Source organism: Myotis lucifugus, unplaced genomic scaffold, assembly GCF_000147115.1.
Source record: "Myotis lucifugus unplaced genomic scaffold, Myoluc2.0 scaffold_214, whole genome shotgun sequence".
In the NCBI taxonomy this organism is placed as follows: domain Eukaryota; kingdom Metazoa; phylum Chordata; class Mammalia; order Chiroptera; family Vespertilionidae; genus Myotis; species Myotis lucifugus.
Genome location: NW_005871262.1, coordinates 1,229,283 through 1,252,621, shown reverse-complemented (window position 1 = coordinate 1,252,621; position 23,339 = coordinate 1,229,283). Strand labels below are relative to the sequence as shown.

At 43.7% G+C, this 23,339-nt stretch overlaps 1 protein-coding gene across 1 annotated transcript; it reads right to left on the bottom strand.

Moving 5' to 3' along the window:
• Nucleotides 1-219: 219 nt before the first annotated feature.
• Nucleotides 220-23,203, bottom strand: LOC102439036 (cystatin-9-like). The gene is made up of 4 exons (XM_006097958.3): nucleotides 23,014-23,203; nucleotides 2,743-2,913; nucleotides 1,182-1,291; nucleotides 220-309 (listed from the first exon to the last, which is right to left on the bottom strand). Exons 1-4 carry the CDS (start codon nucleotides 23,201-23,203, stop codon nucleotides 220-222), a joined length of 561 nt encoding a protein of 186 aa, XP_006098020.1.
• Nucleotides 23,204-23,339: the final 136 nt, after the last annotated feature.

The window sequence follows — 23,339 nt, the reverse complement described above, 5'->3', positions numbered from 1 at the left end:
TCAGTCAGGAACCGTGCCCACAGTGCCTTTCGAAATGCTGATGTTTAATGGACTATTCTACATGAAAGAAAATGGACACTGAGGAATTTCCACAATGCCTGTGTGTGAGGCTCCAGATATTTGCAAGGCAGAGAACAGAGTGAGTTCAGAGCTGCTCAGCCACGGAAGGGCCACCTACAGAGAGGGGGCTAGAGAGGCTGGGCTGGAGTGTGATATCACTCAGTAGGTCCCCTCCAGGCAGGTCTTGTTTAGGAGCTGAAACATTGTTCTCCAGGGATCGATGCTGATGGTGAAGAAGCAGATGAAGGTCTGAGGGAATAAGCACAGGAATAAATTGTGGGTGAAGAAGACTTTGGAAGCTGGTGACTCCAAGCCCTAAAGATAACATCCATCCCAAATTTGCATCTGCAAGGTGAGCAGCTGGGGGAACGCAGGCTCTGGCCCTCAGTCTAAGTCTCAGATGTTCCTCACCTGGCTCACTCCTAACCCCAGGGTCTCCTGTACCACTCTGCTCTCCCCAGAAGAACCTCTGGGCTGTCCCTGAGTGGCCCATGCCTCTAGTACAGCAACACATGATCCTTCCCAGCGGGCCTTACCTCAAGTAGCCCTGACCTGAGGTGGGCTTGTCCTAGAGCAGGAATTCACTTTCCCTTACCCCCCTGGCAGGAACTGCAGCTCAGCAGGGCCTGAGGCAGAGCATGGGACACAGGGCAGTGGGCTCCCCTCACCCAAACCCCCATCAGTTCTGCGAAGTGACAGGGGGACCTGAGGAATGGCCACTCAGTCAACGGTGATGTTGGCCACTCCTGACATATTCCTCCTCTGAAGGCAGGAAAGGGCAGTGGCTGCAGAGCAGGAAGAGAACATCCTCTGGCCAGAATCAAGACACCCGGACCGTTAGGGGCAGGAACAATCTGTCACCGGTATGGCCCGAGGTTCAGACAGCTGAACAGGTTGAGTGGACAGTTAGGATCTCACATTGGCCAGGGGCCTGCAAGTGGACCCTGGGGCTTACCTGCTAGGCTGGGCTCTGTCTTTAGCAGAAGCAGTGGCTGTCGTAGGGCCAGTAGCCCCTTCCCTCTTGTGTCCCTAGGAATGGTATGTCCTCTGCCCCACCCCCCACAACACCCCTATGCAGGTCCACAGCTCTGGAACCTGAAGGAGGCTCATGTGTGTCTTACGTTGTTCAGCTCGGGGTTTTCTTCAAAGGGGCAGTTGTCAATGTCTTCATCAAATTTCCCACACCTGGTTCTGCGAAGCTTCAGCTCCATGGAGAAAGCCATCAGGGTCTCTATCTGTGGTACAGACAGACATTAGAGGGGAAACATTCCTCATGGTCCCTTTAAGGAGTTGCTGGTGGTGACACATGGAGTGCAGGAACAGGCCCAACCTTACTCTCTCCGGGGCTTCCCTCTGGGTCTGGATCAGCACACTTGTGTTAAAGCTACACTTGGGGTGTTCCGGACAAAGAGGCACATAGCCCGGTGGAGCCTTCAGGGTAAAAGCAAGCTGATCACACACTATTAATACCACACACTGCAGCCTCACATTTGCAAACGCCAAGTGAGACCCCACCTTTCTTTTCAATGCTTCCTGCTTCCACAGCATTCCCAGGGAGGTGACAAGTGGCTGGGAGGGTGTTGGCCCTGCAAGAGTTTGCTTGATCATCTCCACCCCGGAGTGGGAGACTCATCTATCGCCCCATTGTCACACCCTTCACCTGCCCAACATCAGAAAAATGCCATACGATGCTAGTGAGACCACACACACACACACACACACACACACACACACACACGACGATGGCTTCAAGAAACAACTTCTATTACAAAGTGCACTGTGAAATGTTCTGTACTCTTCTCCACTCCGTTCTACTCATTTTATTCCATCGTCTCCCACGGCATCCACTCCATTATCCCCAGCACCCAAACTCAGTCTGTGACTCTGGATATAAAAATCCCCGCCAGAGGTCCAGCCTGAGAGAGCCCAGGGTGCCTGAACCAGTGTCACAGAGGGTTAAGGTCAGTGGAGGGTGGGGACCCTTTGCCCTTCATGCGGACTCTCAGTGCAGAGGTCCAGAGGGTGAGAGAGTAATGCCCCCGGCACCACACACACACTCACACACACACACACACACACACACACACACACACACACACACTCACACACTCACACACTCACACACACAGAGCCAGAAGCGCTCCTTTGGGCGAGTGTTTTCATTGTTCACGTCTGCAGCCCAAATGAAAATGGCATCGCTGGTCGCATTCTGAAAGAGAGTCCATGACAAGGAGAACCTTTAAGGACTCAAAACCATGGCCTGGGGAAGAGTGTAAAATAACATCCATCCACAGAGGTGGATACCACATCAGGGAGCCCAGGGCTCACGGAAGTCACAGCAGAGGCCCTGTTTTATTTCATTTCCTTGAACTCTTTCCTCACCCTAACTTTTTAAGCATTTTCTCTGTGTGTCTGGACATCTTTCTCTTTCTCCCCTCATTGACTACATTTTGATGTCATTTTTCATTAAACAATGACATAAAGATTGAAAAAATATTGCATGTGAGTAGACATTGATCTAATTTTTAAAATTTCCATGTAAAAGCTTTTATAAAACCTGAAAATGAATAGTTTGTATATTTTATAAACTTCAAATGGCATACAAGATCCTTTGCTAAGTCCCCTGTCTTTTACCCTGACTTACTACAAGTGAAGGCCAGCAGCGCAGGAAGATGCAGTCACCTACCTTCTCCCTCTGGGAGTCCAGGATGCTCACCAGCCTGTAGGCATTCGTGTCCTTGCTCTTCACGTTGAATATGTGTAAGGCATACTCCACGGTGGCAAGGAAATAACTTTCTATGCCTTTTCCCTCATCGCTCATCCTCCAGCTGTGAGTCACTCGGACCTGGGAACCTGCGAGAAGCAGGAACATGACCCAGGCAGAGCTCATCTCCATTGCAGACACCTCAGAGGTGCAGGCAACCAGCCACCCACAGCCTTTCTGGCTCAGACTCCACTCAAGCTTCCCTGGGCAGTGGTCCAACTAATCTACTCCAGGACATATCCTTCCTGTGAGCCTCCTCTCTGCTGTGACACCCTGTCCCCTCCCACATGTGACCCTCCCTCCTCTGTCCAAAGTAGTTAAAATTGTCTCCTGTCCAGGACAAAGGAACAAGGCCCTGGCAGGGTGGGTTGGGAAGGATCAGCGATAGGAGACGAGGACCCCTGTAGCTGAATCCCAGCCATAGGACTCCCTCAGAGCTTCAGTGGGGAAGGAAGACTTCACTTGAATGCCCCAGAACCAGAGTCTATAATGAGGGCACACGTGCAAGAGGTAGAAATGGAAGGTGATCCTCTGACACAGCAGTAGAGTGAAGGTTAGCAAGACAAGGAGGGGCGGAGCCAAAAAGATGGGTTTTCCAGAGCCAGCTTTGGGGGTGCAAGAAGGCAACCTGTAGCTACATTCTGGGAAAGGGCACCAGCACCTGCCTGAGAATCGCCAGCCTGAGTTGTGGCCACCTGGGGGCCTTGGGATGAAGGCTGGACATGGTTCGTTTTTCTTGTTGCTTTGAGTCTGATGCACTGGCACACCAGCCTCATGCCAAAGAGATGTGAGAGTCAGTTGAAGCTAGCCAGCACCCCTCAAACCTGATGTAGACAGGATGTAGAGGTTTGGCAGAGACAGTGGTAGTCCTAAGAGTCCCAAATGCCAAGGGGACAGGGACAGAGACAGGGACTAATGAACAGGAACAATGCACGTATTCAGTACCAAGTACCTTCGGCTGAACACAGCTGGTCATAGGACCTGCCTGTGACAGAACTCTGGAAGGTGGTATGAGCATTATTGCAAACTCAACCAGGTCCAGGTCCATGGGCTTTGCAGCAAAGTATCATTCCAGGAGCTGTGTGGTAGACAAATAACCTTGAATTGTTGCCAGGGCAGGAAATGCAGAGGGAGAGTGTAAGAGCATGGGTCTCCTTTCAAGATGGGCTCTAGCCAGAGGGTGTCTGACAGCCTTGGACACAGGCACAGCTCCAAAACGGAGGGACTCAGTCCCTGCTCTGTCCAGCATGCCCACCTGAGTCATCCAGACGCTCTCTCCTCATCATCTGGAACATTTGCCACCCACTTAACAAGATACCATGGTCAAGTGTAGAAATGTATCGCTCGCATTACAAGCCCCTTATTGTGGGCCAATTCTTTCTCATATATTTCTAGTCAAATGGCAACTGAAAGAATGCTCTTATAGCAATGGGAACATGGTTGGATTGAGGGCTGAAAGCATTTATAGCAATACGATTGCATGTTATGTGATAATAAGAGAAACATTTCAACAAGAAGCTCTAATACCTATGAACCTGCATCCAAACAATACATGGAGCTGGAATAGCCAACAGAATAATTGGTGCTGTTACAGGTCAAACCAGCAATTCCACAACCACGTTGGGAGCATCTTACACATCTCTCAGGGATGATATCAAGACAGATTAATATTATAAAGAATATAGCTGAGTTGAAATGTGCAGTTAACTAGTCTACTTAAACAATTTTCTGAAAATTCTTCTACCCAGTATGGAATGTGGGTTTTTAAGTAAAGAAGTGATAATCATAAAATGATAGTATTAAAAATGTTACAAATATTTCTTTGTGTCTTCTTCAATATGTGTTAATAATGTCTTATAGTTTTTAGTGTATAGGTCCTTCACATCCTTTGATAAATCCATATTTGTGGATTGGAATAATCAACATGGTTAAAAATGGCCATATTACCCAAAGCAACATACCCATTTAATGCAATCCCCATCAAAATTTTTAAAGAAACAGAACCAAAAAATCACAAGATTTGTATGGAACCACAAAAGACCCAAAAAGCCAAAGCAATCCTGAGAAAAAGAACAAAGTTGGAGGTATCACACTCCCAGATTTCAAATTATACTACAAAGCTGCATAATCAAAATAGCATAGTATTGGCATAAAAAATGCACAGACCAATAAAAGAGAATTGAGAGCCCAGAAATGCATCCACATGTAGATGGGCACATAATTTTTGATGAAAGATACAAGGGGGCGGGGAGGAAGAAACCTCTTCAATGAATGGTGCTGGGAAAATTGGAAAGCCACATGCAAAAGAATAAAACTAGACTGCTGTCTGTCACCAGATACAAAATTAACTCAAAATGGATCAAAGGCCTAAATATAAGACCTGAAACAATAAATTACATAGGAAAAAACATAGTTAATAAACTTTTGGACCTTGGTCTTAAAGAGGATTTTATTAATCTGAGCTCAAAGGCAAATAGAAATAAAAGCAAAAATAAATAAATGGGACTATATCAAATTAAAAAGCTTCTTCACAGCAAAAGAAACTGTCAACAAAACAAAAAGGCAACAAACCAAATGGAAAAAGATATTTGCAAACAATACCTCTGACAAGTGATTAATGTCCAAAATATATAAAGAACTCATAGAACTCAATACCAAACCAAACAAACTATCCAATTAAAAAATGGGCAGAGAACCTGATCAGAAGACATACAAATTGCCAAGAGATGTATGAAAAGATGATCACCTTCATTAGCTATCAGGAATATAAAAATTAAAGCTACAATGAGCTACCACCTCACACCTGTTAGAATAGCTGTTATCAAGAAGACAAGTAATAACGAATGTTGAAGAGGTTGTGTAGAAAAAGGCACCCTTATTCACTACTGGTGGGAATTTAAACTGATACAGCCACTCTGGGAAACAATATAGAAGTGTCATAAGAAAATTAAGAATACAATTACTATATGACCCAGCAACCTCTCTTCTGGGTGTTTATCCCCCTATAATGGAAAACATTTATTTGCAAAGATATATGCACTCCTCTGTTCATTGCAGCATTATTCACAATGGCTAAGACATGGAAACAACTGAAATGTTCTTTGAAAGATGATTGAATAAAGAATATGTGTTACATATATACAATGGAATACTACTCAGCCATAAGAAAGGACAAAATATTGCCATTTGGAAACATAAATGGATCTGGAGAATATCATGCTAAACAAAATAAGTCAGACAGAAAATGTCAAGAATCATGTGATCTCATTCATATACTATATAATAAAGAGGTAATATGCAAATTGACCACCATGCCCTCACACAAGATGGCTGCCCCCATGTGGTCAAAGATGGCCATCACAAGATGGCTGGCAGGGGAGGGCAGTTGGGGGCGACCAGGCCGGCAGGGGAGCAGTTAGGCATCGATCAGGCTGGCAGGGGAGTGGTTAGGAGGCATTCAGGCTGGCAGGCAGAAGCAGTTAGGGGCAATCAGGCAGGCGAGCGGTTGGGAGCCAGCAGTCCCAGATTGTGAGAGGGATGTCTGACTGACAGGGATCAGGCCTAAACCGGCAGTAGGACATTCCCCAAGGGTCCCAGATTGGAGAGGGTGCAGGCTGGGCTGAAGGACACCCCCCTCCAGTGCATGAATTTCATGCACTGGGCGTCTAGTGTGTTCTATAAACTGAAAACAACAAATGAATGAGCAAGAAAGACAAAATAAACAAAACCTCATAGGCACAGACCACAGTATGGTGGTTACCAGAGGGAAGGGAGGTGAGGGTAGTAAAGAATAAAGGGGGCCAAATATATGGTGACAGAAGGAGACTTGACTTTGGGTGGTAGCACACAATACAATACACACATGATGTATTACAGAATTGCACACTTGAGACCTATATAATTTTATTAACGAATAAATAAGTCCAATAAATTCAATTTTAAAATGTTACAAACATACTGGCAATCCAACAATAAAACTATAGCTAAGAAGTTTTGAAATAATGCATTTCGATCAGATTTGTAGTAAAAATATATTAGTAAATTATCATTAAATTTAAAATAATTTAATTACTTTCATAATTGAAAATTAATTTACTGCCAAAAGAGAGTATACTAAATTGATCATAAATGAGTTTGTAAGCAAATTATAAATTTAATTAGCAATAAAACCCACAAAATAGTGAACACATAACTAAAGCATGTTGCTATGTAAGTTAATACCTTACCCTTAAATATCTCCTCTATTAATCATTTGTAAAGAACAGATATAGTATATTTTAAAACTTACCAATTGAAACTAATGTAATATTACAGAAAATTTTATACTCGTAAATGTATTTATTAAAAAGGCAGATATTAGAAAAAGTAGAAAGATGAGATTAATGATAAAATGACAAAATTCTAAAATAAAAAAATGTGTGGTAACAAAGTAAGCCAAATATTGGGTGGAAAGAAGTAGGCAAACATTTAGCAAGAACTATCAGGAAAACAGAAAGAGAGAATATAAAACATCATTAGTAATAAAGGGAAGACCATGAAAGACACAGAATAAATATTAATGTGCATGTAAAAAAAAACTATTTCAGAGTAAAGAGTTTTTAGACTTGACAGTAAAGCATGATCCCCTAAAGAAAAAAGTTGATAAATTAGTGGTCATCAAAATTAAAAACTTTTGCTTAGTAAAAGTTTATGTGAAGAGAATTAAAAGTCAAACTAAAGAGTGGGAGAAAATATTTGCAAACCACATATTCCACAAACAATCTGCATCTAGAAATATAAAGTACTTTAAAAACTTAACAGTTAAAAATAATAAATCTCATTAGCAAAAGCCATAAACAGACATTTCACCTAAGAGGACACACAGATGGCAAGTAAAAATATATAAATATGTTCAACATCACTAGTCAAAAGAGACAATGCAAGTTCAAGTACACAATGAGCTGTCACCATACACTGAGAATTACTAAGATTAAAAAAAAAAATAGTGACAACACCAAATGTTGGCAAGAATGCAGAGAAACTGGATCACCCATGTTGATGGGAATGTAAAGTGATATAGCCACTCTGGAAAACAGTTGACAGTTTGTTATAAAATTCAACATGGAATTGCACTCTTGAGCATAGATCCCACTGAAAGACAACATGTTCACACAAAAACCTATAGAGATATGTTCATAGCAACTTTATTTGTAAGAGCCCTAAACTGGAATCAGCCCGGATTCACTTCAACAGGTAAATGTTTAAACACATTGATATATTTATATATACAAACCAATACTGCTCAGGAATATAAAAGAGCAAACTATTGATGCATGCAACAACTTAGACAACTTTCCAGGGAAGTAGGCTTAGTGAAAAAGTCAATTACAAAGGTTATCTGTAATAATAAAAGGGTAATATGCTAATTAGACCAGATATCCTTCCAGACGTCATTCCGGACATCCTTCCAGACAAAACCGGGGCTGGAGGGAAGTCAGCCCGGGTTCCGGGTGCCAGAGGGAAGCCAGTGCCAGCAGCTGGGGGAAGGAAGGCCTACTCTTGCACAAATTTCCTGCATCAGGCCTCTAGTATACTATATGATTCTACTTATATTTTGGAATGTGGATCCCATTGTCATTTTGGAATGACAACATTATGGAAACATAAGACAAATTAGTGGTTGCCAGGGGGTAAAGATGAGAAATGGAGAATGGGGGTTGGGGGCAGATGAGGTTGGTGTGCTTATAAAAGGACAACACAAGAAATTCTTGTAATGTTGGAATTGGTAATAGATACATGAACCTAATAAGGAGATATAATTGTATGGAGCCTAATGCATGTGTACACACACACACACACACACACACACACACATCAGTACAAATACAATTGGGAAAATCTGAATAAGACAGATTGATGTATCAATGTCAATACCTTGGGTTGTGATATCTTACTATAGTTTTACAAAAGGTAACATTGGGGGGAAATGTACACAGGGTCTCTCTGTATTATTACTTACAACTGTATGTGAATCTGCAATTATCTCAAAGAAATTTAATTGAGAACCCTATATGCAGCAGAGATGATCTTTGTGCTCCCCACACATTTTCTCTTTCCAGGAACCTGGAAAACTCCATCCCCCAGGCTTCTTTGCAGTTAGATTAGGACCATGTGACTGAGTTCTTGCCAATGACATCATGAATGGAAGCCACACCCATCAAGGTGGTTGAGGGCAAGAGTTAAGTGTGGACATTCTCCCTCTCTCCTGCCTGTGTAAAAGGGGGTGGGGGGAAGGAATTTCAAGACAGGAATTGTCAGAGGGAATCACTTCAGAAGTAGCACTGGGAGAGAGATGCCAAGGGAAGCTGCCTGACCTGTGTTGGATTTACACGGGTCAAAATCAAACCTGTGTTGTGTTAAGCAACTGAGATCTGGGGCTTATACTGTAACATCATCTATACCAGTGGTTCTCAACCTTCTGGCCCTTTAAATACAGTTCCTCATGTTGTGACCCAACCATAAAATTATTTTCGTTGCTACTTCATAACTGTAATGTTGCTACTGTTATGAATCGTAATGTAAATATCTGATATGCAGGATGGTCTTAGGCAACCCCTGTGAAAGGGTCATTCGACGGCCAAAGGGGTTGCGACCCACAAGTTGAGAACCGCTGCAATAGAAAAATCTTACCTAATTAGAAAATTTTTTCAGAAAAGTACAAAGTTCTAATACAGACTCATGAAAAATAGAGAACCTAAATAGTCTCACATCTTTAACTTAATTTGGCTCAACTTTCCACGATTCTCTCTGCCTTTCCCTGAAACAAAACAAAACTACCCAGGCAAGGGTCCTGGCACCTTTCACCGAATTTTCAAGGAACAGATAATTCCTACCTTACACATATTTTCCCAGACTACATAAACAGGTGTAAAGCACCCAAAAATATTTTTTTAAGAGACTGATGTATCTTACTATCAAAACTTAGCAAGAACCATATGAGGACAGTATGTAGCTTAATCTACTATATGAACATAAGTACTCAAAAGTTCTGTACATCCCAGGATTGGGGCACAGCTATGAAGAATAAAAAGAAAAGTCAACACTTTAGGACCAATCTAGATTTTATACCGTGACACAAGACTAGTTCAGTAAAAAAATTAATATAATAAAGGAGAAAATAATCTTTATCTTAATAAATACATTAAAAAACATTTGATAAAATGCACTTACTCTAAAAGAAAGAAAATTCTTTGCTCACCAGTGTAAGAATAACAATAACTTTACCTGGAAAAATTAAAAAAAAATAACTTTACCTGGAAAAGAACTGCCTTTGAAGCTAAGAATGGAATAGTGATTTCTGCTCACAGAGCAAATATTCAGCACTGTAAAGAATGTCCCTGCCATTAAGATATGAAAAGATACACAAAAAATGCTATTAATACTTAAAAAAGAAGAGATATAAATTAAGCTATTGGAAGAGGATTTGGTTTCAAAAAAAAAAAAGTCTTAGCTATTGGATCAATGAGAGGGTCCCGCAGTATTACTAACTGAAAATCAAGATATATAAGCATGGATCATGTGTTAAGGCACTTGAAAAACAACTATCAAGTATAATAGAAATAAAATAGAATATCATTCAAAATGATAGAGAAAAAAGGTGAGCTATCATAATTCTTTTAAAAATTAATATGATTTGAAAAAAAAATCACAATATATTGCTGAAGACTATACAAGGAGGCCTGAGAAATGGAGAGGAGTGTTTGTGTGTGAGTACCACAGTAATGGATGGGAAAACTGCCACTAAGGTGAATTGTTTTCCAATTTATCACAAGTTTAATGCAATTTCAATGAAAACTCCAAAAAAAGTGTTTTCATGAAATTAGACAAATACGTTCTAAAAGTCTATAAGGAAAGGTAAAAAGAAATAGCTAAATTATTTCTTTAAAAAAATAACATTTACAGGGATTTCCATGGTCATATGTCAAAATATTTTATGAACTGCACGAATAGAATGAATCAGGTAAACAAATTTAAGTGTGTTATATGGCTATGCATAAAGTGATGTTGATCGTAATTTGTACATCTCTGGTATTATTTAAACTTTACAATTTGATTTAAAAAAAGGAAAGCAAGAAAGCTGATGGAATGGTTGTGATCGGGAAATGATCCCAAAGAAAATCGTGAACAAATATAGGTGTCCCCAAAATATATATACACATTTCAAATGATTATAAAGTCGGTGTTTATTAACACACGGTTCATTTTCAAAATTTAAAAGAATCTACAGACGTGAATAATTTTTATTTTGTCAATGCCTGTTTTCAAACTGATGATCATTCTGGTGCAGGCATTGCTGATAACACGAAGCAATGGAATCGCAAACATCAAGAATCATTTCGTTCAGCTTTTGTGCTCCCTCAGTTTGTCAACTGTTGCTGGTTTGGTACCGTAAACTTTATCTTTTATGTACCCCTATAAAAAAAGTCTACTGGATAAATTTTTTCATTCAAAGCTTAGTCTGACTTCACCCATTATTTCAAATCAGGAATGAAAAGGAATGAAAATTCAGTGAGTTATCAGCTGTTAAAGTGTATACATTTTGCAGGGGACACACTTTGGAAATAATGATAAAGGCAGTGTTTGTACTTCAACTGCATTTTCAAACTTCCAGTAGCATTTTAGGATGAAGTTGTTCAAAGAGTTGAATGTCTGAAAAGAAAGAAACATCAATTGAGCTATCAGTTGTTAAAATGTGTATACCTGTTTTGGGAACACCCTGTACTTTTGAAGGATATGGTCAGAGAAAGAAAGTTTGGAAACATTTGTCACAACTTTTATAAAAGCTTCAAATTGTCCTTACTGAGAGAAGCAGGGCATAATGACAGGACGAGAGGTGCTGCCCCCTTTGAGTGTATTCATCAGATGGACCTTAAACTGTGCCACCAGAGGAAGGAAGGAAGAGAAATTCTTCAGAACTTTTTGAAAAATCCACAAGAAGATGTAAGACACTTCCCTTTTCTTTTCCCAGGTGAGAGGCGAGTGCTCAGGGAAGCACCGAGCTCTGGTCCATCGTTGTATGCTGATGTCTGAGACCTGGGAGCTCTTGAGTTGAACCTGGCTTTGGGACCATCTCCAAGCGCCCAGAGGTAAGCTTCTCGGGTCACCACCTGCCCCCATGCTGTGTTTTGAACTTCCCTCCTGAGAGCTCCAAGCAGCAGACTGGGTGCACAGGCCTTGATCTAAGTCAGCATGTGCCACCGGTAGCCACAAACTTTACCCTCAAGAGAACATGGGACCAGGAACGGGTCTTGGGGAAAGGCATCCTACACAACAGAGCCCTGAGTTAAACGAAGGAAGTTCTGGCTGCAGGGGCAGCTCACATCCCATCCTCCTTTCCCCAAAGTTCCTAGGCCAGGACAAGACATAGGCAGGGGACCAGCTGGCTCAGTAGACTGGACATCTGACCCTTATAACCAGGAAAAAGGCATGGAAGTCCTCAAGGACACAAGAAGAAGCCAAACCACTTTCAGGACCCTACAGAATAAGAGGGAGAGAGCAGGAGGAGCCATGGCCTGCAAAGGAGGCTGCTGACCTGCCCAGTAGCACTGAGGCTGCTCGGGCCTGGAGGCACCTCTGGGCTGCTCAAGGCCGGAAGCTGAGAGACCTGAGTGAACACTGCAGTGCAGGGACTCCCATCGGGGCTGCCCTTTCTGCTTCCCAAGGACTTGCCAACCAAGACTCATAGGGGAGCGTCGATCAGCCACACTCAGTGAGCCCCCAGTAGACCCCTTCTCCGACTCAGAGCTCACCCCTCATACATAATGTTCGGCAACATACTAAGTGCATTAACTCAATGCGAAGAGAGGGGTAGGCATCAGCACGTATTTTCCCAGCTTACAACCTAACTCCTGGTCCATAACTAAATTCTGCTACTGACGCACTCAATCTGGGCTTTAGGCAGGAGCACTGTCAGCAGCCCTCGGGACTGGGACCGGCTGGACAGCTCGCCATCCCTGCTCAGGGAATGCAGGGAAGAAAAACTTCTAGCAGAAGACAAGGGTCACCTCCAGGTCTCCTGGAGCATTGCTCTGCTTCTTCCACCTTTCATCTCTTTTGTTTTCTGTGTATCTTCTCATCTCTCCTCTTCCTGTATTTCTTCCTCAATCTTCCCCACTTCACTGTCTCTTCAGCTCTTTCCTCTTTCCATTGTCTTCCTTTTTTTCTTCTCAGTTATCATGCTGAATTCTTCACTGATACACTTTTTAAAAAATATATATTTTATTGATTTCAGAGAGGAAGGGCGAGGGAGAGAGAGATAGAAACATCAATGATGAGAGAGAATCATTGATTGGCTGCCTCCTGCACGCCCCCCACTGGGGACAGAGCCCACAACCCAGGTGTGTGCCCTTGGTCAGAATCGAACCTGGGACCCTTCAATCTGCAGGCTGACGCTCTATCCATTGAGCCAAACCAGCTAGGGCTCACTGATACACTTTAACAGGCATCTAAAACATTCATTGTATTGCCTTCATATATTTTCTCTTCATAGTCTATGCAGCGGCTTAGTGGTCTGTCCACAAAGTCTTTGATACTCTTCCTTTCAAGAGGTGGAGCCTAGTTCTGTGTGTGTGTGTGTGTGTGTGTGTGTGTGTGTGTGTTTCCCCATTTGTGTTGGCCAGGCTCAGTAACTGATAAATAAAGTGTCAGTGGCACTGCACAGCTGCGGAGACTGGCTTGTAAAAGCCCTTGTGGCTTTCTGCTCCCTTTGGCCCCTGTTCTCTCTTGGATCACTTGCTTTGGGTTTCGCCAGCTGCCCTGGAGAAGAAGACCCACGTGTGCTCTGAACACAACTGGTAAGGAAATGAGCCCTCCAGCTGACAGCTGTGGGAGAGAGCCTCTTAGAAGTGGATCTTCAGCCCCGTTAAGCCATCAGGGGCCTGCAGCCCCAAATAATATCTTGACCACAGCTTCATCAAAGACCCCAGCAAAGCACACTTGAATGTCCAATCAACAGATATCGAAAGATGATTTTAAGCCAGAAATAGAATATTCTTTCTAAATTATATAATGTAGACACATTGATAGTTATAGATATCCATCCCAGTTGTTTATTTTGTCTAACAACTAATCCCAAAGTATATGTCCTCAAAACTGGAATTGAATTGATTGCAGGCAGACATGGTTGAAACTGAGATCCGAAGCTACTCCTTTCCCATGAGTGAGTGAGTTATTTATTTATTTATTTATTTATTTATTTATTTTTAAATTTTGTTTTATTGCTTAAAGTATTACAAAGAGTATTACATATGTCTCCTTTTTCCCCCCCTTGACATTCCCCCGGGCTCCCCTACCCCCCAGTGTCTTGTGAGTTATAAAAGCGCTTGCTGTGGAGCCCACAGCAGTTGACGTTTTCCCCCTAAGCAGCCCGATGCCCTTGCACACCCTGTGCCTCAGCCTCGCCCCGCATGCTCAGATAAGATCTGGGGGCATCCTGACTCCTGCTCTCCCAACCCTATGCCAGCCAGAGAGGGGGCCTCCTTTATTCAGAAGGACTGGCATGCCAGTGTGTCCTTTCCTTATCTCTAGCACAGCAACAACTTCTTTATGTGCTAAGGAAAAAGAATGATTAAATGACAGTTTTATCAACCACTTTGTAATATAATGGACAATAAGGCGTGTGGGGAGAGGGCAAGAAACACCGAGACCCTTGTTCTGAGGCCTCCATCCTCGTCAGGCACAGGCCAGCCTTGATTGCATCGGGAGCCTTTGAAGTGTGGGGACCAGCTGAGCAGCCCACAGTCCTGCAGCTGCCATCCCCACAGCACACACACCTCCCAGCTTGGTCTGGGACAACCACTCAAGACTGAAGTTTAAATGACTACCCTGGGGTGGTGTTTCTGCCTCAATAATGAGATGGTGAACAGGACCACTTCTGCACCCTGGATCTGGTTGGTCACAACCTAGTATCCTAGGGAGGTGTTCTAGGATGAAATATTTACCCAAACCAACCAATTTGCTGAGTATTTTAAAGTAAATTTCCTAGAAATAACTAATCTTCCAAAAGGAATTAAAATGTTGTGTTGACATAAGAATGAACATTCATATAGACATCTGACAAGACAAGTGAACTATGCAACACTAAAAGCATTGAGTTTGAAAATGACACTTGATAGAAATGGCCTGGGATTTGGCAGGGATGTTCAGGCGAGCTTCCTGCTGAGGGAAAATGAATGAGGGAGACAGCCAACCAGGAGGTCTGGCCCCCACAGCCTGGGAAGCAGCTCTCAGTCGGAACAGACAATGCCTGAAAACAAAAATCGGAAGGAAATGCTGTTGGGGATGGTACCTCTCCTGTGAAAGTCAGGGCTCATGCCCTCTCCAGCATGGGATTTCCCAGACCCTGGGCACTTGTGTGGCTTCAAGGCCCTGTGCCCATAGGTCACATGGGAATGAATGGGCTTTGCTTCTAAGCCTCACACTCAGGGAGGCTGGACACTTCCCTGAAGTTCCTGAAAGACCAGCCATTGGCGCCCACAGCGATAACACCCAGAACCCTGGGCACTCTGTGAGGACAGATAGGGTCAGGACATGAGTCCCTTATACCAGGAGTCAGTAGTGTTGCCCCTTCTTTTCCTGGAACCACCGGAAAGCCGAGACTTGCTGGCAAACATTTGCAGGAGTGAATTCCCAGGCCTGCAGCTAACAATCAAGTTAAGCAAATAGCTGCTTGTGTCGGTTATCAAATGTCCTGCATTCATATCTTGTGTTCTGTTCTGGAGCCACGTCCCCATGTGGACATTTCCCCCCACTTCCCAGAGTATCAGGGTCATGGCACAGCCCTGGGCTCAATAAACACAGAACTAAACACAAAGTAACAACCAGCTGCAGGACTCCCGGAGGCCTTTGCGGATGCCGGGCCACTCCCATGGGGACAAAGGAAGGGAAAGGAGGCTGGGGTCAGGGGGCAGTGCTGTCAGATGATGTCCACAGAGACGAGCCCTGCTGTCAGTAGTCCTTGCCCTGCATGCTCCTCAGCACAACCTCACACATTCCAAATGTTCAGGTTGGTCCCTAATGCTCACACCACCCCCTGAGGTCTTGGTACAGCCCATGGGATTAGAACTCTGGTTTCTCCCTGCCCCACCCCCCATGCCCATTCATCCTGGAAGAGAAATGCCCCCTGCTTAAAAGATGCATTTTTGACTCTTTCTCTCCCCCTCCTCAATTTTTTTTCATGATCTGAGAGGGAAAGGGGACATGATGGCAAAGCCAATGCTCTGTCATCCAAGTATCACCTAAGAAGCACCACCTCCAAGGAGAAGGATTGGAGGCCTTACTTCTCATGAGCAGCTGGTCCTTTGGGTGGCCATGGTCACAGGTTTTAATGAGCCTTCAAACCTCAGGAGAATGAGCCAATACTGAGTTGCCTCAGAAATCCGAATACCCATACGTTCTAATTCCCTCCATATCACATAGAACGTCATCAACCTGGAGCAAATAAAAAAATAAAAAATCTCATCAATCAATTGAGCTGTCGATCCTGATTCTTCATCCTGACTCAATTTGTGAGAAGGTCTCAGAAGGTTTTGAAGAGTTAAACCCAAAGCAGTGCCCTGCTGACCCCGGATGTGGACAGTAAAGTTTGGTTGGCTCCACATGCTTGCAATCGGTATTAATGGTAAGATGAAAATGACCAGCCCAGGACGTGTAAACGTCTCAGGTCCCTCCCTGTGTGCAACCACACTGTCAGGGCTCAGAGCAGAAAGACCTTCTGAGGGGCTGCTCATGGGTCCAGGTGGGGCCCTCCAGCTCTGGCTGCAGATCCCAGGAGCACATGCTCTGGCAGCACAGGCTGCACACCCACAGTGGTTGGGGCTTAAGAACAGAGGTGGGCAGAGAGGAGCGGGCTGCAGGTGCTGCAGGTAGCATCCCTTTCCCGAGGTGGGGAGAAGCAATATAGCAAAACTACTCCCGCTCTGTCCCCAGAACTCTGTGAGCACACTGAGGAGGAGGAAGGCAAAGGCATGCCTTCCCCACCAGCTGAGAGGAGGTAAGTGCAGATGAAGTATGCCCTGCTGCCTGACCTTACCAGGCAAGCCCCCAGGGTGGCCTCAGGCCACTCCTCACAGTGAACCTGGGCTCCACTATGAGGCTGTTTCCTTCAGAAGCTAACATTGACACAGAAATTCAGGTGCAAATGGTTTATTTGGCGGTGATCCAGAAAATACCAGAGAGGGGCGTGGGGAAATAGAGGGGAAGCAGCATGGAACAGTGAGCAGAATCACAATATGGGCTATGGGCTCCGTCTTGCTGGGCACCTCCCAAAGACCTGGTAGATCAAATTTTGGTGTTATCTTCTGGGGCGTCAGAAGGCTAGGATATTTCTCTTCCAACTTCAGCCACTGACTGAGGGCTCCTCCCAGGGGCATTACCTTCCCAGCACTCTGGCCTGCCCCTCCTGGTGAAGGGGAAACCCTTAGACAAAGAGGCTCAGGTGCTTGTCATCCATCCTGAGAGAAAAGAACTCTTGGAGAGTGTTTACCTGTCAGCCAGGTGGCCTCTGCACGTCAGCATCTCTCTCATGTCTAAGTTAGAACTCACTCCTACATTATTATTGACATTTCCCTGCTGACCTTGACCTGTATACAAGTACTATAGTTTCCACATTCAAGTTTCAGAAAGTGCCTCCTTCTGGACAGGTTAACCTCCTTCATCAATCTCAGCCCTCTCTCTCTCTCTCTCTCTCTCTCTCTCTCTCTCTCTCTCTCTCACACACACACACACACACACACACATACGTACACACACGCATTGTGGTAGCCAGCCTCAAGAGAGCCTCCACTGGTCCTCATCTCCTGGTCCTTATGCCCCTGTAGGGTTCCTTTCCATACTGAACCAGGTGACCAATAACTAAAAGAAGAGGTGATGATGTGTAACATGTGAATCTCGGTCACAAGGGGCATCTTGGCTTCCATCTTGGTCTCTCAGAACACTCTGTCTGGAGGAAGTCAGTCACCATGCCAAGCTCACGGCAGCCCAAGGGAGAGGCCCATGTGGAAGAGAACAGAGACCTCCTGGCAGCAGCCAATACCAACCTGCAGCCATCTGGGAAGTGGTTTCTCCAGGCAAACCAACCTTCATGTGAGGGCAGTGCAGTCATTGGCTGAGTGTAACCTCATGAGATATAAAACCTGGGACCACCCAGTCAAGCCACCCACAGACACCTGACCCACAGACACAGTGAGAGACATAAGAAAACTGGTTAAGCCACTAAACGCAGGGTTATTAGATAACATAATAGTCATATAACATTAGATAATGTATCCTACCGTGTGCACGCACACACACACAGACACACACACACAGACACACACACACAGACACACACACAAATGCAACCTACTCTCCATTCACCATCACTCATGCATTTTTTCTCCCTCACTTCAAAACCAAAAGTAAAATATAAATCTCCAAATGATCCAGTGATTTCCCAGGTTGATCTGGAGTTTAAAACTGTTTCTAAGCCATTGGGCTGTGTCTTCCCAGAAGTTCTAAGCAGGAAGGTTTCTGTGGAAATCCATGGATGAATCCATGAGGGCACCCTTAAAACTACCCACCAGATTGACAACTGGGTTCTCCGTTTAGTTCTTTGTAATGGGCTCTTCGTTTAGTTCTTTGTAAGGCTGTCAGTGAAAAGTAACTTGTGCTCAGAGTTGGGTAAAATATGGAGACAAGTTCACACTCTCTCCAATTCTCAGTAGAAGATTGTCCCTGCCAGCGGATGAATAAAAAGGCATCACGTTCCCACCATCAGCCCTTGAGAAACACACACACAAAAGCAAAAAGCCCACAAAAATGAAGTCAGTGGGCCAGCTGTGTTATTTAAATATTTTGCAGATGTTGTTGCTTCTTTAAATGAAAGTGAGACTGGCAGAATGTACTAGAAGACAATTAGATATCTTTGCAATGTTTCTTCTGCAGAGTGAGTTCAAATAACCAGGGCTTGGTTAGAACAATAAAGGTGCAATGAAGCATCTAAAAGAGACAAAAAGAATAATCAGCTTTAAGAAAGAAAAAATATATATTTTTTAAGTCCTGTTTTATGATGTGCGGAGCCAGCCTCTCTCAGCTGGATGGGCTCCTGCCAATTCACTTTCCTGTGATCTGAAACCATCATGGACATGGCTCTGTTTGCTCCAGGGTGGCCCGAGAACCGGCTATCCTCAGAAATCCTCACTTCCAGCTCTGCTTTTCATCTAGCCGGGCCAGCTTCCCTGCAGCCCTCGGAGACCCCATACTGCATGGAGTGCCCAGTGGGTCCTTCCAGGGGAGGCAACCCGCAAAGAATAGTGCAGGATCCTGCATTCCCTTGGGGCGGGGTGGGGGTTCAAAGCCTGGACAGATACCACCAAGAAAGCTTTCAGTCTGGAAGCTGGGAAGAGACACATAGCGCTCTTTCCAGGGCCTGCAGAATGAGCAGGGCTTCAGGCTCACCCAGGAACCAAAAGGTTATGGGTTCGATTCCAGGTCAGGGCACATGGGGTGTGGGATGAGTTGTCTTGTGTCCCTCCTCTCTCTCCTAAAAGTGTTATTCAGTTAGAATAAAAACAAAGTAGGGACACCTGCATGACATCAGTAGGGAATGGCAGCATCAAATAGAATTGAAGTTGCATCAAATACAAAGCTGAGACACCAGCCACGTAAGTAGAGCCGACGTCTGGAACATTCTTACCCCAGCTCACAGCACAGGGAGCAGAACCCAGCCCAGATTGCAGAATGAAAAGCAATGGCTTGGTGTTGCTTTAAGCCACTGAGTGTGTATGTGAGTGAGTGAGTGAGTGAGTGTGTGTGTGTGTGTGTGTGTGTGTGTGTAGTGAGGGGAAGGTGGTATCAGCACAACATAATAAAAACAGTGCTCTATATCTAGAACCTGGCCATCCTCAGTTCTGAATATGGTTTAAAAAGGAAACTTGAAAATCGAAACGGGGTTGGTTCTATCAGTTTTGTCTGTCTGGGTCACAAACCAAACCATGGCCATCACTCCTCCCCGTCTCAGTCACGTACCTTTTGCATTTCAGGATCCTGTTGTAATAAGCAGTTTTCATTGTCTCCTAAAGCTTTCTTGCACATTGTTCGGCCAATTTTGACTTCAAGAAAGTAGTCCAAACTATCTGTGACCTGCCAATGAATAACTTAAAAATTAGATATCATAAAATAATGCATAGCATTAATAGTTATCTCTGATAAATAAACTTGTCTACTTAGGGTCAATGACCCTCTCTCCTAGTTTCCTTGCCAGAAGTTTTGGAATAATTGGGAGAGAGGGTTCTTATTTTGATCTCTCTCTCTCTCTCTCTCTCTCTCTCTCTCTCAAGTAGCAACAATTGTCCCAAGATAAAACAAGAAAATATTCTCAATACAACTTTATTGCAGTTTGGGATGAAGACAACAGAGGTTATAGCATCTTCATGCCTAGTCAATAGAAAAGACATCCCAGAACTGAAATATACTTAGAGTGTATTGCTTCTCGCCAAAGCCTTCCATGCTTTGGCTATTTTGACAATACACACTTTATCCCCTATGATATACCCTCCCAGATTCCTGAATTCCTAGGCACCTTCATCTGTGCAGAGCCCACCATTGCCCTCTATTCAGGAGGGCCTTGTGAGGACCTGGAGCCACACAATGGTAAATGTAGATTTTTATCATTAAAAAAGGAATGAGAAGATAACAAGTTTTACAAGATTTAGGGGAGAGAGCATGTAAAAGAGAATGGCCAAGTTAAACACAATAACTTACTCCAGAAGAATAAGCGTTAATTCAGAAAATATAGCAAATTCTAGATAAATTGCCTGGGCATTGAACCAAATGGGTGCGGTAGGCAGAATTCTAAGTGTGATTTCATGCCTATCTTTGTTTTCAGTAGGGCCGCTGAATTCATCTTCAGTCCTGACCACATTGGAAAATGGGAAAGTAGTCAGGAAGTGGATAGAATATGTCTGGAGGGACAGAGCAAACCATTTCTGCTGGTGCCCGCAGGAATGCTGAGTCAGACTGGAAATGCGAGAAATGGAGTGTTCACTTTCATTTTTTAACTCAACAACTTCCAAACATATGTACTCCTAGAACTTTATTATGACTACATATCATGTTTCTCAACCTCAGCCCTCACTCTCGGGGGTGGGGTAGTTCCTTTGCACTGGAGGGTGTTTAGCAGCAGCATCCCTGGCCTCCACCCACTGGATGTGAATAGCTGGCCCTTCAGTTGTGATGAGCAAAAATGTCTCCAGTTATTGCCAAATTCCCCTGCCAACCCAAATCCATACCCAGCTGAGAACGATTGCTTTATATTTGAGGAATGTTTCCAAATCATAAAAACAGGCCGATTTAAATCACACTCAACAGCCCCCAACTGGCCACCAGCCTTATCTTGATCTCTCTTACATTACCACAGCACAGTTACCTTTCTTAGGAAATACTAATTAGTTCAATGCTTGCTTCTATGATATAATCTATATTCAAATTCCTTCAATTGCCCTAATAACATTCTTTATATTTTTTTAAAAAAATATTTTTATTGATTTCAGAGAGGAAGGGAGAGGGAGAGAGAGATAGAAACATCAATGATGACAGAGAATCATTGATCGGCTGCCTCCTGAATGCCCCCTACTGGAGATCAAGCCCACACCCCGGGCATGTGCCTTGACCAGGATTCAAACCGGTGACCTCTTGGTTCCTGGGTCGACGCTCAACCACTGAGTCACACCCAACTGGGCCTTTATCATTTTTTTAATCCAAGAGATAATACAGGACCACACATTACATTTATTGTCATGTTTCTTAAACCTCTTTTAATTGAGAATAGGGTCCCTACTTTTCCCCCTGTCTTTCATGACATTGATCTCTTTAAACAAAAATTTTTTCTTAAAGATTTTTTAAAATATTTTTATTGATTTTTAGAAAGAGAAAGGGAGAGGTAGAGAGAAAGAGAAACATCTATGTGAGAGCAGAACATCCATCAGCTGCCTCCCATATGTCCCCCACTGGGGATCGAGCTCCCCCCGGGGCATGTGTCCCAATGGGAGATCAAACTGGCACCACCACCACCACCCCCATTCACCCCTACCCCTGGTGCATGGAAGGATGCCAACCAACTGAGCCACACCAGGCAGGGTGATGTAGATATTGTTAAGTGAACTTATGGAATGTCCCATAATATGGATTTTTTTAATTGTTCCTCATGACAGTTCAGGGTATGCTTTTTGTGTGTGTAAGAATAACATAAACAGGTGATGTTGATGTTGTGTCCTTTCAGGGATATCACATCAGGGCACATGATTTCAATTTCCCCAGTGTTGGTACATTTGTGGAGTGAAGTGTTCACCAGAAAATGTATCTTTTCTCCATTATAATTAATTAAGAAATTTGTTCTCCAGCTCTCTCTCACCCAATGGTTGTAGAATTTATTGATGATCTTTTTCCTGAGTTAGTGATTACCATGGTCATTGCAAAAGGTGATCTTTTAGTTACATCTGTAAGTAGACATTATTTTTTTTAAAATCCTCACCTGAGGATATTTTTTCCAGTTGATTTTTAGAGAGTGGAAGGGAGAGACAGAGACAGAGACAGGAAAACATCGATATGAAATAGGCACATCAATTGGTTGCCTTCTGCACATGCCCCGATCAGGGCCAGGGATTGAGCCTGCAACCAAGGTACATGCCCTTGACTGGAATCGAACCTTTGACCCTTCAGTCTGTGGGCCAATGCTCTAACCACTGAGAAAAACTGGCTATAAGTAGGCATTCTTGTGTAAAGAAAAGCCTTCTCTTCTCTGCCCTGATTCTCTTTATCAGTGAAAACTAGACCTGCAGTTTCTTTGCTTATTCGCCATATAATAATTAATCCCTGTCTCACTCATTTTGATATTAGCCAAATTTTCCCAAACTTGGTCTCTTTAAGAGCCCTTCTGGGCTATTACCTATGTTTTATGATGTGATTATCATCAATTTTAAGTTACCATAATGGATATTTTCTATTTCTATTTCAGAATAGTAAAGGATACATTACAATTAATTTTCTTCTAAGAACCCCTAAAATAAAATTAATATATTTGGCTAAAGGCATCTATCTCTGAGCTGCTTTCCATTCATACACAATGGCCCCACCACAACCACAGACATGCAGAGAACTGAGGAGCAAATGCCCACCAACCTGCTCCTGGGACTTCAGCACTTTCACCACCTTGAAAGTGTACTTGTCTTTGCTGGCCTTGTTATACTCCTTCATGGCAAACCACAGTGCCTGCTGCACATAGACATAGCTTTCTGGGATGTCTTTGAATTCCCTCACCACGTTCTTCCAGCCCCAGGTGCGAATATCTCTGGATACAAGAACCATATTGGCCACCAGGAGCAGTAGGCTTGGGTAGAGTCTGGCCATGGCACCTCGGCCAAGGGAGCTCAGGCTAGCTCCCTCTGTCCTTCCAGGGCTGGGGGTGGACCAGACTGGGATGAAAAGGAAAGAATCTCTGTAA